This window comes from Blennius ocellaris (genome assembly GCF_963422515.1).
Source record: "Blennius ocellaris genome assembly, chromosome: 19".
Taxonomy (NCBI): Eukaryota; Metazoa; Chordata; class Actinopteri; order Blenniiformes; family Blenniidae; genus Blennius; species Blennius ocellaris.
Window position 1 is genome coordinate 8,456,740 of NC_137668.1, and position 18,776 is coordinate 8,475,515.

At 43.1% G+C, this 18,776-nt stretch overlaps 1 protein-coding gene across 1 annotated transcript in view; it reads left to right on the forward strand.

Annotated features, from left to right (window-relative positions):
- Positions 1–18,776, forward strand: part of LOC308144310 (cadherin-6-like) — a gene marked incomplete at both ends in the record, with an annotated part of 46,865 nt that overhangs the window by 13,552 nt on the left and 14,537 nt on the right. The window contains 4 exons of the mRNA XM_080515400.1: positions 2,460–2,754; positions 4,900–5,019; positions 10,220–10,387; positions 14,067–14,254. Coding sequence (XP_080371526.1) covers positions 2,460–2,754; positions 4,900–5,019; positions 10,220–10,387; positions 14,067–14,254 — 771 coding nt within the window. The remainder of the gene's footprint in view (positions 1–2,459; positions 2,755–4,899; positions 5,020–10,219; positions 10,388–14,066; positions 14,255–18,776) is intronic.

Below are 18,776 nucleotides of genomic sequence, written 5' to 3' on the forward strand. Positions count from 1 at the left end.
CTGTTAAATAACACCAAACACACTTATCAAAGCTGTCAGTGTTTATTTGCCAAAGGCCCAGATTGGTCAGATATGTCGCCGTGCATCAGAAATACTGTGATTCCGCTTTGAAATCCGATTCTGTTGACGTCTTTCGGTACAAAGTGTTCATTGCCGGGGTGCGTTTTTGCACTGCACATCGCAGCGATCTCCTGTCAATCAAGCACTGCAGCCTACACGGTTTTCCTTTCACCCCTCGACTCTCTGCAGAGGAAATATCTGCTCGATTCTACCCTCTCTAGTCACGTTGATGGGGAGACTCTTCCATTGCGAAGTCTAGTTTTGTAAGATGCTGCATGTTTAGAGTGGCTTGTCTCTCAATCGGCAAGTTGCAGGTTTGAAAACTTCAAAATGGCAGCTGTCCCCTTTGGTATGTGAATAAGCTATTGTAACTAATATTATAAGTTGCTAAATCAGTGATTCTTAACCAGGGGAGGGGGGGTGTCAAAGATTCATGGAGGGTCGTATGTCCTCTTAATTTTAAGGGTTATAAAAAAAAATGCTTTTGTCAGTCCTCAAAATAGTTACGTCAGCATTACATTCATTTATGTCATAAAACTATTCGGTTTATTGGAAAAGTTTATTATACACAATGGTTAGCTTGCAAAGTCAGCAGCGGGAGACGGAATGGCGTCACGTCAGGCCAAAGACAAGGATGAATCTTTCAAAAAGAAGAAGCATAAAAAGAGGGTACCAAGAGAATTACATACAATTCAGACAGGCAATGGAAACCAAAACTCTCCGAGACTTCTCTCAGAGAAAAAGAAATAACCATTATGGAATATAACAAAGAAACTATATTTAATATATAGTGTATTATGAGGTTGTTTCAGCTTTTGTTTTGGTAACTGTACAGAGTGTTCGCTGAAGTTTACAATTGTCTGCATTTGAGTGCCTCAAGAAGAAGGGTTTGTAACTACAATTGTAAATGTCTTACGCAAATCAGATTGGGTTCCACTTTGCATGCATTTCACAGGTGATTTATTAAGAATAACACTTAAGAATGTTTACTCGCCTGCAGTCACCACAGAGTGATTGAAGCACAAAACTGTGTAGTTGGACGTGCTGGTGAAGAAAGATATCAAACATATTGGAGTCTTACAGCAAATAAATCTAAATGTGAAAAACAAAATTCTGTCACAGAGTCAAAGTTTGAGGTGCAACACAGAAGATATCTTCAAATGTAAGTGGCGATGAGCCAGCTGAAGAAACTCTCGCCACAATCACGACTGAGTTCAACCGACTTCTCACACTCTTTTAAACCGGAGGCAATGATACAGAAACAATAACTAAAAACAATTGCTTGTCACACGTTATCTATTAACACAAACTCCTCCCAGTATTTAGCGTAATCTGGGAGAAGCACCAGATATTCTATATTCATGAAAGCAAACGTGCTAATTGCATTTTGCATGCCTGTCCGATTCAATCCTCAGTGTCGTCTTAGATCCGCTTCCACGTGTGTGTTTGTACAGTATTATGTATTTGCGCATTTTTACAAATGCAAGCATCAGGCCCTTGGATTCTCTGTGAGTGATTAGAGCAAAGGTGCAAGCTTTCTTAAGCTACAGTTTACAGTTTTAACCTCCTCTTGGAAATGAAAATTACCAATAAAGAGCAGCAAAGTGGAAATTATTCAAAATGAAAACGCCATAAACTGCTTTTATCCAAGCCAGGATGGCAGAAGGTCTGTAGTCTGTCCTATCCAACACAGAGACAATCACACACACTCATACCTACAGGCGATTTAGAGATACCAATTATCTTAACAAGCTCCCGCAATTCAAGGATTGTGCGAGGAAGCCAGGGCACCGGGAGAAAATCCACGAAAGCACAGAGAAAACATCCAATCTGATCCCACTAATCATCCACCCATCCATCTTCTCTAACTGTTTTAAACTCACATGTGTGTCGAGAGGAGCTGGAGCCCGTCCTGCTCAGAGTAATAGGCATGTCATACCGCGGATGACATGCAAGCAAAAGACAGAAACAACCACTTACACACACATTTCCCTGCTTTAAAGTCACCAATTACCCTCTCCAAGGTAAGTATCCAAAGGTTGTGATAGGAAGCTGCGATACCCGCGCAAGCTCCACAACTCCACACAAATGTTAGCAAGCATTTTGATAGAACAAACCACTTCATACCTTGTGATCATAATCCAGTGGACTGTCTTCTATTCCTCTCTTTCCCAACCAAGTATCAAATCTGAGATGGTGTTCAACTGGAAACTCTAACTATAAAGCAGGGTAGAGACTGACCAGTCCGCTGCAAGGGCAAGTTGTCGTCACCAATTACTAAACTTAAGGCTCACCATTGTGAATGTTTACAGGATATAAATATATATATGTAGAGTTTGCTGACGTTGAAATGATCACACCTTTTTGTTTTTTTGTTTTTTTTTCTTCAATTCCCACAGCTTCACTCCGACGGAGACCGAGGCGACGGCAGCGTGAAGTACGTCCTCACCGGGGACGGAGCGGGGACCCTCTTCAAGATCGATGAAAAAAATGGCGACATCCACGCCACCAAGAGGCTGGACAGAGAGGAGAAGGCCTTCTACCTCCTCCACGCCAAAGCCGTCAACCGCGTCACCAACGAGGCACTGGAGGGCGAGTCCGAGTTCATCATCAAGATCCACGACATCAACGACAACGAGCCGCGCTTCACCAAGGACCCCTACATAGCCACAGTGCCGGAGATGTCCGACATCGGTGCGTCTCAACCATAAATTATCCTCACATTTACAGTATACAGTGTTTCTGTTGCTACATTTGGTAGGAAGTGGAAAGTGGGAAACGTCTCAACAAACAGCAATATTTCCATTCTTTGATATATGGTATAGATTTTACATGCATCATTTAATCCTTGTCTTGGTTTATTTTGGGGATGGCAACATCTATCTGCAGATTTCTCTGAGAAAAAAAAAAATTGAATCTTCCCACTGGTTGCTTTCCTGAGTTCCCACCCCGTTAAATTGCACACACAAAACACATTTATTTATCATCAGCCACGCTATTAAACACTTCAGACAAATAAGTTGTATGTGCAAGGAGCTGAATCATAAGGATTACCATTTAAATAGGATAGAGACGTTCTAAAATGCCAGCCTTAGTGGATCAATGGGACTTTATCAATCATAATAATGATGCTAACTCAACAAGGAAGGGTCGACTAATTAAATGAGAAAGGCTAGGAGCTGTTTTATGGCTGTCGAATAAACAAGGTGGAGTGTCTCTGCGACTGTTGCGGTGCAGATAATCTCTTAAATACAGTGTTGCATCTTATTAAAACAGTATTTAATTGAATTACCAGCACCGTCAGCCGTGTCACCACACTGAGTAATTGTGCTTTTCTAACTCTGCAGCGCCCGTTTCTGTCAGATGACGTTTTCATTTGCGATTCAGCCACGAATCAAACTTTAATACCGGCGTTGTGCACTTCGCCCCTTTTGCTTTTAGTACATAGCGAGACCTCATGAATATTGATAAACAATATAAAAAGCTTCCTAATCAATACTTGCATGAAAAGCATGGAGTGCTGCTCACCGCCGAGCTTCGGGGCCCGGGGGGGGGGGGGGACATTGGTCTTGCGGCCCAGACATGTGACAGAGTTGTCACTTGGTTCAGCAACCCCAGGAGAGAGGCCGGCACTTATCTAAGGGCAGCACGGGTGCCCATGGCAACAACCGAGGTGTGATGTCACCGCTTGGCAGAGCATGTGTTCACGAGTGACTGCGTTGAGACGCCGGCCCTTTAAAACGTGACACACACTTTGAGTTTTAGTCTCACGGCTCTGACATTCGGACTCTCTGGACTTTGACAACTGAATGATTGCACTCGAGGTAATTCACTTCAGCCCCGGATGACGAGAGAGAGAGAGAGAGAGAGAGAGAGACAGAGAGAGAATATATTCCTGCCTTGTTTGTCAGAAGATTCTCTTCTCAAAAGCTTAAAGTCAAAGATGAGATGGGCTGATGTGGATCAGTGATATTTTTCTAAAAGCTGCTATGTCAGAAAAGCCTCTTTGAGTCTAATTCCCTAGTTAAAGGTATTAGCGATCAAGGTTGGGTGAACTTCCTCCCGAACTGTCACTTACACCAAATCAGACAGCCGTGGTCTATTCTCTGTCTACTTTCTTGGTCCCCCCCCCACCCCCCCCCCCCCTTTCTTCCTTTCGTCTTTTTCACTACAACAGATGATTTTAAAGGGTGAAGCCGTCACCCCTCCCGCCCCACACCCAGATCTCAAACTGACATCAAATCAAGTTTCTCGAGGTCATTATCCCTTCGCGTTGCACAATTCTATATTTATACCTCTTTGCCATTAAATATTTCTACTCAATTAATTTTCTTCTGCATGTAATGAGGCAACACTTGGCCCCGCAAGGCGCCATTTGGGAGGTAGCACTTGGCTAACCGTTTCCCTTTGTTCTACTGAAATAGGGCTTCAGCTCTGGAACAGAGAAATGGATCACAGTCGTTTGCCTGCTATCAGATATTTGGTTTCTTCGACACCCCCAGATCTGTTGGATACACAGATGTTGGCTTCTTGGGGTTTTGCACGAGGAGCCTGTATCGCTGTTGCTTGCATGCTTAGGGAGATATGCTTCGAAAAATACATTAGGGCTTATCGATTACCTGTGAAAATCAATCACGTATGAGGGTGTAAGTGGCCGAGGAGTAAAGATCGGTTTGGGTAGCACAAAGGGACAGAGATGACCAGTCACATTCTGCAAGAGCGTGATTGGAAAAAAGATCGTACATCTCATCAGAAGGTGCATCAACTCAACCAATTATCCAGCATGCAGTGTCATTGAAGACTTGATCTGAATCATTGTCATGAATCTCCCTCCCTCAGGCACTTCGGTGATTCAGGTGACGGCGATCGACGCCGACGACTCCACCTACGGGAACAGCGCCAAGGTGGTGTACAGCATCCTGGAGGGGCAGCCCTACTTCTCTGTGGACCCCGAAACTGGTCAGTGTCTTCTTTTCAAAGCTTCAAAGCTTCAATCCGCAGATACCGGCGGTGTTTGTATTTGTATTCCTGCCTCCTTTTCAGCAAACACATCCTCTTGTCTGCAGAAAATCAATAAGAATCTACATATTTTCCATAGTTGGGTCTTGAAATAAATGTGGCAGTCTGATCGTCTGCCATGCATATTTAAGTCTTATCAAGATTGTTTCACAACGTTAAGCTTTATTAGAATTCATTTTAAGGTTCATCCTGCAGGATTTAACTTGTTGTAATTCTCCTTATGTCAGGGTTGAATTAAATTGAATGTATCTGAAAGTGCAAACAAGCAACAGAAATTTCTATTTACAACAAAGACATGAGTCACACATTAAAAGTATTAATATGATGAGATAGATAGATAGATAGATAGATGTAATCATCCTTCTATAAATACATTATTTCCATATAAACACAATAAGTGTATTGATGTATAGATATATATTGGATTACATATGTATGGATTTATAGATGACCAAATGCTTGTAGTTTGACACCAGCCTCAGATTCATAGACTAAATTAAGTCTTTTTCTTTGATGATAATTTGCAATACAAGCAGTACAAAGCCAGTTTCTGCAAATTCCGTGGCCACCAACAGTTCTCACAAGTGTGTAGAAGGGAAACAATGGTCGTAATAATTAGAGCCTGGCTGCTGGAAAGCTCTCACAGTGCAGCTTTAAGAAAGCATGAAGGCCAGATGAAGGTACGATCATGTTCAGGGCTGAATTCTGAAGCAGAGTTTTCAACTGTCAAGTAACAAAAGTAAGGTACAGTTTGCAGGTTTATTTACCTGGCAACTCTTTTGCCCAATTTCAATCAATATGTAATGTTTTCTCCACTGTGACGAAATGCATTACGCTATGTGCCCAGCTCCAGTGCTCACCCCTGCTGTCAGTGTTGCGTCATCAAAGACCAGGTTCCTCCTTATACATGCAGCAGTTTTTAATCAAAATTTAGCGCCAACGTAAGGAGAAATGTGCCATCAGAAGTGGCGAAGGTCATCATTTTCCCCTGCTGAGTGTTGCTTGGGTAAAAACCTTCACACCCTGCGGCCACGCAGCGCCATGCATCTCCACGCATGTGCACGGCTCCCCTCTCTCCTGCCGGGGCGGAGGAGCTCTAACGATGCTGCAGCCGCTGCTCTCTCCACCTACGAGCGTAACCCGACAGCTCGACGCAACAGGTTTTATACCCGTCTTCCGGAGGTGGCTGAAAGCAGGAAACACAACAAATCGCGAGCAGGGCAGAAATAGAAGAGGGGAAAGTGGGAAAGTGAAAGATGGAGGAAGCGAATTAAAGCTATCCATCTGGAGATAACTCCTAGAATGCTGCGATTTTTAAAAAAAAAAAAAAAAATTATTTTTATTCCACCAACCACGTCTGCATCTGCTCTCGGTGCTGACAGGGAGAGGATGGGAGGGATTTGTAGGCGAGAGCGGCAAATCACCAACCCCCCCCCCCAAATAAAATGTGCTATGTTTAATCATTAATGTGCGCTTAGGAACACATCCCGCTCCTGTCTTTTTTTTTTTTGTTTAAACAAAAGAGAAAAAAAGCCATTTGCAGATTAGCAGAGGGGATTAACAGTAATATGGTTTATCCCACATGTGGTATGTAAGCTGACATCCCCTCTTACACAAAGACATGCCTGGACCTCGCATCATAAGCAGGATTTGTTTCTCCTCTCCTCCTCTTGTGTGTGTGTTGTAGTCATTAAGAGACAACAAAGGTAGCTGCAGATAGAAAACTACCCACAAAAAAAAGTGAGGAAACGTCTGTTCGGGAGATTATTTTCTTTGTTGTAACAATGCTTCCCAGCAATAAATCTGATACCGCTGGAAAGGTTGGATGTTGTGAACTGAGTTTTATTTAGCAACTCTGCGCTGCTGCTCATCCCACAAATGCATGATCTTTAAAGGGGGAATGAACAGACATTTTTGACAAAAAGCAATATTGCAACACAAAACTAACCATCAGATACACATTTCTCTACTTGTTGTGCACTTTAGATGAGGGGTGGTTCGAGCCATGAATTCTAAAAGATAAATTAACCATTTGGTGGAGTTGGAGCTGCTAATTTAGCAACCGAAAGAACAGAACAAGATGGTTTGATTGAATCTTATCAAATCATAATGCATGTATTTGATGATTTAAATGTTAAAAGAAATTTAGTTTTTACAAAATAGAAAGAATAATTACAATAATTTCACAATAAATCATAATTATAACAGAATAAAATGTTGTATTTTTGTTGTTGTCGTTAATTGTTGTATTTCTTCATTGAAATTTCCTTTTTCTGAGATTTTTATGCAACAACGTTACAATGGAAAACACAGTTTTTGTGTTTTCTTTGCAGAAAAGTTTCTTGTTAACTTGTATATTATTTGAATGGAACTGAGTGTTCATACCTGGAAGTCCCCATCTGGAACGGTTGATGATTACTAACATTGACCATATCCTTTTGGACATATACCACATAAAGATACATCATCAAAGATTGAAAAACTGTGATGAACTTAAAAGAAATGCACCTTTGTTCTCTTTCAAATAGAAATAGGAAGAAAAGTGTGATTAATTGCAATTATTCCGCAAAGATTGTGAAAATGTTAATAGAATTTACAGAGAAAAATGACCAAAACCAATAGCTCTGCTTCTGAAAGTCGGCTGGTGGAAAGTTCAGATGTGCAAATTAGAGGCAGGAGAAAGAGCACTGCTAATTGTTCGAGCATATAGACATTAACATCATCAACGTAAGTCATCATTCCAAATCATAATGTCAAAGTGATTGTTCTATATATATACTATATTCCGGTCTGGTTGTGGTGTGGAATGATGTTGTCGGCTGAAAAAAGACCAGAGCTGCTCTCTTAACAAGCCGCTGAGATAAATTGAGTTTTAACTTTGTCTGCATTGTATTTGTTTTTCGCCATGTTACGTATGAGCCAGGCAGAAAAAAAAAGAAAAAAAAGAGAGCAAGTTGGAGGGCTTTTTGAACAGGCCACGTCAGCCTCTCCCTCCTTCCTCTTTGTTTGATGTGCAATGATTCATCTATTCAGCCTGAAAGTGGTGAAGTTTGTCAAAGCAGTTTATTTAGGGTGAAATTTATTTTTTCTCATCTCTATTCTCTCTTTCCACTATGTCTGTCTCCCTCCTCCTCCTCCTACCTGCATCTCTTTTATGATGCTTCAAATTCAAACGGGTAATAGCCGACAGGATTTAAGACCGACTCTGATGGGAGACGAAAAAGGCGCACCTTTTGAATATTGCTGCCAATTACCGCCTGGCTCGCTCCCTGTCCTGACTCCAAACTAGAGATCTGACGCGTCGGAGCGGAGAAATAAGCAAACCGCACGGCGCTTGAAAGGCTGAACATCAGCGGAGTCTTAGTTCTAAAAGGGGGAGATAAACGACGGCGAATGCATTTGGAGGCTACACTTAGAAAATTAAAGGCATGCGCACCACTTTTTTTTCTGTATATATATGTTTTTTGGGGCACTTTGGCCCACTCATTGGTTTAAATCACCAGAAAGAGGAAACCGAAATGTGCTCCTGGGCGGCCGCTGAGCTCCGTGCTGCCGCGCATACAGAGCAAGTGCACTGACCTTTTGCTAATAAAATGATCTTAGTGGTTTAATTATCTGGCCTGTTCATGCATGAGTCCTAAAAAATGAAATATCATTAATTGGGGGTGTAACGGTACACAGAAATCGCGGTTTGGTCGGTACCTCGGTACAGAAGTCACGGTTCGGTTCGGTTCGGTTCGGTTCGGTACTCAGTTAAGGGGAAAATGAAAAAAAATATTTTTTTTGACTTGCCCGAAGGTTAATGGAACTTTGTAAGCTTGGGTAATGTATGAATTCCACCAACATAACCTTTTACTTAAAAACACTTGTAGTTTCTTTAACGATCAAGATATCTCAATGAAACTTCCAGGGAGGGCGTATCTCTTTCGGGGTGAGAAATGGCCGCGCAATGGTGTTTGGAGACGCTGAAAATGCCTGGAAATGGGAGAAAAACCCAACTTTTCTGATATGCACACCATGGCTGTAGTAAATAGTTCTATACACGTGCGAGAAGATGGACAATAACAACAATTGCAGCCTCCAGAGTGTCTCAGTCCATATTCTACTGAGGCTTAGTCGTTTTAGAGTTGAGGGTCACCTGGAATAGCAATCCAACTTCATCATGTGTCCAGATGAACGTCCGTGTACTCGCCATTTTTTGTGTTTATAGCAGAACAATGGTTCTGTGTGTGTGTGGTTTCATTCCAAAAACAACCAACAGCAACATCAACTCGTGGCCTGGCATGCTATAACAACGTCGTAAACTGACATCGTTTTCATTTGAAACGTTGTCGTATAAAACTTACAGTTCCACTTTATGTAACATTTAGTGTAAAAATACTGTGAAATAAAAATGGAAAAAAATGACCTATAGTGCAGCGGTCTGTGAAATGCGCCACAGATGCAATCATAGGTTTCCGATCTTGTATTCTCCACATATTTCTTCTCATTTCTTTTTTATTCATACTCTTTTGCGTGCTGTTTTCTCTTTGCTGTTACATCTTTCTGGGACCGTAAAAACACATGAAGCGTCCAAATGACAGTTTTTTTTTTCTTTTTTTTCCGGGTGTACACTGTTATTGTCCGTGCCACTTCTCGTTGTCCATTTGCAAACAGGAACAATTTCCTTTTCGAGAAAAATAAATACTCCTGTTATCAAACAGAGAGGGATTCAAGTTGGATTTCCACACAAACACACAGAAGTTGCCCTGGACAACTGTGAATTAAAAAATACAAAAAAGACCAGTGACCACAGTTTTAACGGTGAATGAGGTCGTCTGGTGGCGAGGTGACCTCTGGAAGTACTTTTGTTTTTGGACAGCGAAGAGAAGAAACCGGCAAATGATTATGCTGCGGCTCATTTCTCTCCGAGCAAACACGCAGCAGTGGTTCGGCTTTTTAAAAGTTTTTCCAAATGCCATTCTCTGAAAGAAAAAAAAAAAAAAAGATTTATACGTTATTGTTTTTCTTTTCTTTTTTTCTAAGTAGAAGTTGGATTGGTCTTTAATGTGATAAAATATTGCATAATCAAGTAAAAACTGCTCATAATGAGTGCTATTAATCTGAATAATCTCCCTGTGTCCTGTGTCCTTCCCCGCAGGCCTGATTAAGACCGCCCTCCCCGGCATGGACCGCGAGGTGAAAGAGCACTACCAGGTGGTGATCCAGGCCAAAGACATGGCCGGCCAGATGGGCGGGCTCTCTGGAACCACCACGGTCAGCATCACGCTCTCCGACGTCAACGACAACCCGCCGCGCTTCACCAAGAGTGAGTAGCCGCGGCCCTTCTGGCAGCCGGGCGCCGGGCGACCACCGGCCCGTGTGAAAGCCACTTGTCGGCGCGGTGCGGTGCCAGGCGAGGCGGGCAGCCCCCCCCCCCCCCCCCCCCCCCCCATCTGGTGTCAGTTTCAAAATGAATTTGGATTATCGCAGGGAGCTCTGGGTTTTGTGCCTCTTAAAGGGAGGGAATAATTAAATATAGAGACACATGACGGAGCGAAGGGTCCTGCAAAGTGCATCAGATCAGCTCTGTAATCCCTATTAAATGAAGAAAGTACATTCACTGGGTTTTATCTCCCCTACTCTTCCTCTCCCTTTGTCTATCTCCCACTATTAAGTCCTTCTCCTGCTGCCTTTTACTTCATAAAACCAGCGCTCTCTCAGTTTAAACTGTCCTTGGTGCGCTCACCCTCTCCCCCCCCACACCTCTTTTCTTTTTGTTGTAACTCTCTTGTTCATCAATCATGACTCCTTTTTCCTTTTTTTTCTTTTCATCCCCGACTCCCTACCTACTCTTCGTTCAGTCCCTGCCTTTCTTCTGACGCCCACCCGCCCTTCCCCGCCATGCGCCGCGTCTCCCTCTCGTTGCATCTGGCAGAGCGGCGGCGCCGGGCCAGATCGGATTGACAGATTACCGGTGTCGCCGTGTTTCCCCACCCCCAGCTCAACCCCCACCAACGCCGCCACCAAAAAAAAACCAAACTAAATTGTATGACTTGGTGACGCGCGCGCACAACGCCGATCCCGACTTCGCCGTTTTTCTTCACGCCAACCAGCGTGGTGGGGAGGAAAAAGGGGGGTGAGGTAGTGGGGGAGAGAGAGTGTCCCCCCCCCTCCCCCCTCCACCAATGAATGAGCAGCGAGGGGAGGAGGTGACAGGGTGGCGGCGGCGGAGGGGAGGTGGGTCAGATTGAAGAAGAAAGGAGGCGAGTGAGGCGGACGACAGAATAGACAGCCTGTGATGGAGGTGGTGGTCGGGGAGGGTGAGGAGGGCGGGGGGCAGATTGAAAGAGGGAGAAAGAGGAAGAGATATTGTATTGGGACACCCAGAGGAGGCAGAGTGTCAGGAAGCGATATCATTGTTGTCTGCCGGAGTGATGCCTCTTCTTTTCCACCCAATGCTAAATACCTGTTAGCCTCGGGGAGCTTCCTTGTGGTGCTTTTCAGTGAGCCTGCGCGTGTGTGTGTGTGCGTGTGTGTGTGTGAGTTTGGAGGCAAGTGTCAGCGTCACCGGGACCTGCCGAGTCAGGCGTTGCCAAAACACTGTCAGCATGTTTTATTAGTGTGTCAGTGCTGTTTGTCTCCGCAGGCTGTGTGTATATCACACCCGCTGCCTCCTGCAGTCCGGCTATTTATTTAAGCATACGAGATGCAGCCGGGGACGCCGCGGCCGACAGGCAGCCATCAATTCACCCGCCTCCAACCGGGAAATCATCTTACAAAAACCAGGAAAAGACGGGGAAGAAGGACAAGAAAGAGAGGAAGAAGCAATTAATTTATGTTGTGGAAATCGGCAGAGAATTTATGTGGCGTCCTAAACTTGAAGTGGTTCGTCAATAGCGCTCGTAGGCGATTGAAAGTGTGAGGCCGGGTGTCTGTTTGGGAAATGAAAGATGTTTGAGAGGCGATCTACAAATGTTGCAGCACTAAATCTCGTGCTCCCTTTCTCACACACACACACACACACACACGCACACACACACACACACACACACACAGGCCCTCTGATTGGCTCCGACTCAGTCTCTCTTGTAAACCTGCTCTCTGACTCACCCACTTACACTCTTTCTTTTTGCACTAACAAGGCCATCAAACATACTCGGGGCCGTGACGCTCGCCGCCTGTCAGGTTGGGCGTCGGTGTCGGGTCGCTGTTTGTGTGAGGCGGCGTTCTCCCTAATCGATAGATTACGGGTTAAGAAAATCTTTTCAGAGGAAACACAGACTCACCACTTACGGGAACGTTGGATGGAAAGAGATGCCAAAGACGTGACCTTGGTTGTCATGGCCCGATACATCCCCCCCCCCCCCCCCCCCCCCCGCCCCCACACACACACACACACACACACACATAAATCTTGCATTATGCGAGGCCTAATCATTGATATACTATGTTCCCAACCCTGCAACATCAAGGCGTGTTTACACGACAACAATAGACAGTAAACTGCCACGTTTTTGTTTGAGGAAAGTTCCCCTGTAGTTAGCATGCCACGCCACTAGTTGGTGCTCTGTTGTTTTAGTAACACAGCCACCTACGCCTGCACACAACATTAACGTTCAAGCTCCTTTTAAAAGTCTTTCTTCCTCATGTAGGCCCTAAGCAACCAATAACATAATGGCGAATAGCTTCGTTACCGTTAATAATATAATAATTTTGGCCATTTTAAATGTAATAAATTGGGGGTGTAATGAGCACATGTCTTTCAGAGGCCACATGCAGCCCAGTTTCATCTTCAGTGGGCCGGACCGGTAAATTAGCACCATAATAAGCATTAAATTCGAACTTCCTTTATTTCTTTGTTGTGGTACAGACTAAACGTGCTGAAATGTCTGGTTTTACAAAGGCAAATAATTAAAATTGAGAATGATGAAAATCTCAACATGAAGCCAATTTTAATGAAACCTGGTGCAAAATATCATGAAATGCCCCTAAAACTTCACCTAGCTGTTCATTTATGCGTCTTTATATAAAGTCAGTCTGACAGCATGGCTTCAAGGGTAATGTTTGTTTATTATCTTTCATGGCGACATCACCAATATCTCAGCTCAGGTCTCAGCATTGTGTTGTGTCCGCTACTCTTGAGAAATGTGTAAAAATGAGAAGTTTTCTTTGAAACATGTACAATTTGGTTGGTTGATTTTGGCCTGATGTTTACGGCTTGTGAAGAATGCTTCAGCTATAAATATTGATTGACCTTAAAGGTTTAGACTTTCCCTGATGAAAAAAAAAACGGCCCATCATTATTCATGATGTATTTTTAAAGGAACATTGCATTAACATAACTTCAAAATGTCTAAAAATTAAACTACTAAACAATAAATGTGATGGATTTCCTTTTTGGTGAGTTCAGATGTTATTGAAGAAAATATTCAGACACAATTTTCATATCTTTGGGCGATGCTGCATTGACTTACATTACTTTTTACTCACTTACTCTAAAATCTGGTATAACTGTGACTTCCTGAATCCCAACCTTTGTCTGCCTTTTATTGATTTTCCTTTTCCCACAGCAGGTTTAAGTTTGGTCCCTTGCAAAGATGACAAGTCGAAATGTTGTCAATGTGTAAAACATTTAGAGCAGCCATAAACACGGCAGCTCTCTTCTTGAAGGATCTTCTCATTCAGATATTTTATACATCAACATTAACCATCAAAATTAAACCTTAAATTTTAAGGCAAAACTCAATGCATAATCCAAGTTGGACTCCACGCGTCTGTGTTGTCCAAGTTTATCGACCCCATAAAGGGAGAAGTCATGTCGTGATATTTTACTTTTCAGGGACTTTTAAATGTCCATTATTACTACTTCTTATCTCAGTCTGAGGTTAAAGCACATCCTCACACACATATTGTAAAGAACTTTCTTCCCCCGCACGCACGCACGCACACACACACACACATCTTTTGGTGTTACCCAGATTGACCTCGCGCTCCTTTGCTTGCAGCCGTGTACGAGTTCAGAGTGCCCGAGTCCAGCGAGCTGGGGTCCGCGGTGGGAGTGATCCGGGCCATGGACGCCGACATCGGGCAGAACGCCGAGATGGAGTACCGGATCATCGGCAGCGACGGCCCCGGGATGTTTGATATCGGCACCAATCGGAGCACACAGGAGGGCGTCATTGTGCTCAGGAAGGTCAGGCCTCTCTCCTGGGGGGCTAGAGGGGGGGGGGGGGGGTTAATGGGATCAAATGAGGTGACGTGCAGTTTCCACAGGCGATGGATGGCTCTTTCCAAAAGCCATTTTTTTCTCCCGTTTTCACTTTAATTGTCAGCGTCGTTTTTCTTTTCTTTTCTACACGGTGTCCTCTTTCATATAGATGCTAGAAGCTGATAAAAAGTATTGATCCGGTCATTACGTTACAGCTCACTATTGTCCCATAAGCAATAGTGAGCTGCTGCATAGGCAATAGTCATTGCGTTCGATGCCCTGGATCGCACCATAAATACTTTTGTAACAGAAATAGACGACGCGGAGGTGAATACAAATTCCAACCTACAGAAAACTCAGGGTTTTCCTCTTCAAAAGTGCCTTGAAATAACTGTGTTGTATTTGCCACTATAGAAATAACATTGACATGATTTGAACAAATCTCTGATGAAATGTCCAAATGAGTAAGCGGGGCAGATTTAGGGGCATTGTCGAGGTTAATGCCCAGTCTGAGTGTGCTTGTTCTCCCCGTGCATGCGCGTTGATCTGGTGACTCTGGAGTGTATCCCGGCTTCCACTGCCCCCCCGACCCCGAGTTATATAAACCCGTATCAACGATGTGTACAGATTGATGGATTTCGGAGAGAAAAAAAACTAGTTTAAATCTGCGCCGCCGCTAGTTTCAGATGCCTTTTAGGATGTCACTGGAACAGTTCAAGGGATTTAACGTCTCTTTCATATAATCAGGACAAGCATTTTTTTTGTCTCTTGTCTGGCACTGTTTCCAGAAAGCAGCTTAACATTCTGGAAACCCGAAGCTCAAACGGAGGCAGTTTTTTTTCCCCTTTGTTTTTTTTTTTTCATTAAAAGTTGACATTGTAGATGTGCAGGTATTCGGTGGGACGGAGCCGCGGCACGTGACGTGATCTGACCTCTCACTCCTCTTTGTTTTGTTCTGCGTGTCACTGACTAGCAAATGGACGACATTGAAAATGCATCCAAAACAGTTATTTACAAGTTCTTGAGATGTCTATGTTTGTTTGGTTTTTTTAAGTGTTGTATTTAAAAAAAAAAAAATCTGATTCCTCTATAATTATTCAGGAGATGAATTTTAGCCTGTTTCTTCTTTATGAAACTCGTCTCTTGAGTTTCATTTGGGTCTATTTTGCACAGCGTGATTAGCAGATCTGCTCATTTGTGTTGCGAAAGTCACTACCATTCCCCTCCTTTTTTTGTTTGTTTTCAATCTTAAAATCCAAACAGTTTGTTGTAAATCTGAAAAAAAAAACACAAAAAAAAGCATCTCCAGCATGTTGTGTCCTCACATAGTGATTGGTGGATGTTTATATCAGCCTTGAGCTTCCTTGGAGGAAACCTTGCAGACACAGATTGTGTGAAAAAGAACAAGAAATGTACTTTTAAATCAGTTGAGGGGCCACATCCAACCTAATCTGACCTCTGGGGGGCCCAACAAGTCAAACGTAACATATTAAACTGCAGATATGGACAAATGCAAAGTCTTTCCTGCTTTTGATCCTTTTGTAACTGCAAGAATTTGCCAGTTTATCCTGAAATGTACATATTAAAGTCATCAAAAAAAAAAAACCCTCAGTCACCTATATCTGGATATCATATTATTATTCAGGATTAAAACAATTTGTCATCATCTGGAAAAAGTTTTTGAGTTTACGTGTCTAAAGTATCACTTGACATAAATTGGACTCCTTTATTGTGAAAGGTGTTGCGTTATGTGACCTCCACAGACGCATTAATTAATTCTGACCAAGGCCGGTTTTGAATGTCATTTTTTGCCAATCCAGTGTTTTTAGATCAGCCTCTGTCAGTTTTCATATTTATACTTATAAAATCACATGGTGGGCCGTATTTGATCCTCTGGCGGGCCGGTTCTGGCCCCTGGGCCAGATGTTTGACACCTCTGTTTTAAATTTTTAAAAAAAACAACAACATTTACAGTAAAAAGCTTGTTGACAGAGCCCACATGGCTGTGGAGCACCTGATGGAACAAATCTAATTGCATTTTAATCAATACAGCAGCATGGGCCGCACAGCAATGTGCTGAATGTGTAAACGGTTATCATTTAGCCCTTTTTTTCTCAAAGGTGCAAATAAATATAAAATATTAAACTGATACTACATAAAGATTTTTGGTTTATTTGCCAATAACAGCGCTGATGAATGTGTGTGTGGTTTAGTGCTGCAGCACACTTGTGAAACCACCTCTTTCTGTTTATAGAGCAGCGAAACAAAGTCAAGTAGTTGTTTTTTTTCTAAAAAAAATAAATAAAAAAAGTACTTTATGAAGTACTTTCCCACACAGCTAACCGCTGCTTCATCCATTACTGCGTGCACTATTTTTCAACTAATACGCTCTCCAGAGGAAGCAGACAAAAAAAAAGCCAGAATCATTCTTTTGTGCATTCCCGAGTACACCCTGGTGTCCATGAAATTGGGATTGTATTCCTCTGCAAGTCAGCATTTATTCCCCCCCCCAAAAAAAAAAATTGCAAACAAAATAAACAAGATATTGTTTTTAAATGGTGATTTGAATTAATCCAAAGAGACGGCGGGAAAAGCAGAACATCAATCCAGTTATCGGGATGATTAACAGCTGGGGCAGATTCACACACAACAACACAAGAAGAAGAGCCCCCATAGTCACCAGTACGTCAATATGTGGACCACCTGAGGTTCATCCCTCATTGTTTTACATTGTAATTCCTTTATCTCATTAAGGAGCAGAAAAAAGGCAATCAGGGTGTCATTCAGATGAAGATTTTAGCTTATTTGTGTGTGATCCAGCATCCAGTCGGACATTTTTCAAAAATGATTATCATCACGTTTTCTGGAACTGATCACATAATCAATATCAAAGAGCCTCTTCCTCCCAATAACTGATGTGACCTATTAGTTGATAAACTCACAAGTAAATGGACAAACCGTTAACAGAAACACAAAAGTTCCGGAAAAAAAGAAAGACTATAACGAGCTACTAGAGTAACGAGTGAAGTAACTGCGGTACTCTTGTGAAGCCATAAGTGTTTTCATGCTTTCAAACCCCGTATTGTGTGTGAGCAGCACCTTCCTGCTCGAACAAACGAGCTGAACTCCACTCTGGGAAAAAAAAAAAGAAAAAAAGAAGTGACATGAACTTTTTATTAGCATGCGCTCAGGCAGGCGGGAGACAGACAGTAGAGTTATTAGATTTCAACTTCCACTTGCCCACACGTCCAGGGCATTCTGTTTGGAGTGAGATTCAGCCTTCCTCTCAGCTGAGACCAAAGCAGAAATATTGATGGCGGGTATGGATCGGAGCGCTGGGCTGTGGTGTGTTTGATGTATTCACCAGTATCTGGCGGTTGCCTTATCAAGCGCCCTCTCCGTTTGCCTTTCAATCGATCGCCTCCATCGCGCCATCATAAAGTGAGAGATGACATAATTGCCTTTTGTAGCCGCGGCGGTGCTGGAGTGGATGCGGCGCGGACGTGGGAGGAAGCGTGCGCGGCGCAGCGCGAGCGTGCCCTAATCCTGAACTGACTAATTAAACCGTCCCAGTCAAGTGCGCTCGTCCTCGACATTCAAAGCCGCAGACGCAGCGAAGCCTCCGCAGCGCAAATCCATGACTCACGGTGTGTCTCGGCTCGCGTTGGCGTTAAGACCGCCTCAGCCCAGACCCAGTCGACACCAAGACGTTAAGGGTCTTTAAAGTCACTCCACCAGAATCCATATGGGGGGGAAATGAAAACATTTGGAGCCAGGAAATCCGTCATTACACAAATAGTATATTTTAAATAAGTCTTCCTCGTAGAGGAACTTTAAGGGTCTGAGAGTCAAGACGAAGGCTTTACGGGCCCGTCACGTTCAGATAGTCCGGGACTTGGTTCACGTGGAAGGGAGGGGAGGCCGAGACATTTTTCACATCTTCATTTCCTTCAAGAAGCCCGATTGGGACCGGATCAAACCGCCTTGGAAATTGTCATGCAGTTACAACAGTTGCTCATTTGAGGGCGCTGTCGGTCCGAAACAAACACTGACCGTAGAGGAAGTAGCGAAGAAACACGGCTCAAGTTGTAAACTTGTTTTTTCTGCATCTGCTTCTTCTGGTTTCGCACGGTTAGCATCGTTTGTTTACTAGCCGGAACGCATTGTGCGCTACGAACCGAGACCCATGCATTTATATTAGCTTAGCGCTTTTCTTTTATTGAAGTGTTCAACTTTAAAACAAGGTCACTAATTGTTAAAAACAGATGCTTTTTCTTTCTGATTTGAAATGAAACGCTGAAGCTTCACAGTAAATTCAATGATCTTTTCATCTCACCAAAATAAAATAACAAAAATGAACAGATGCCATCCAGAAAAGAACAAACACAAGGTTGATTGATTCTTTCATTGAAGCAGCATCAGGAAAAGCAGAAACATCTTTAGAAAGGACAGAAAACCCTTTTGAGTTCATGACAAGGACGGGAGTAAGATTTGTTTGATTAATGAC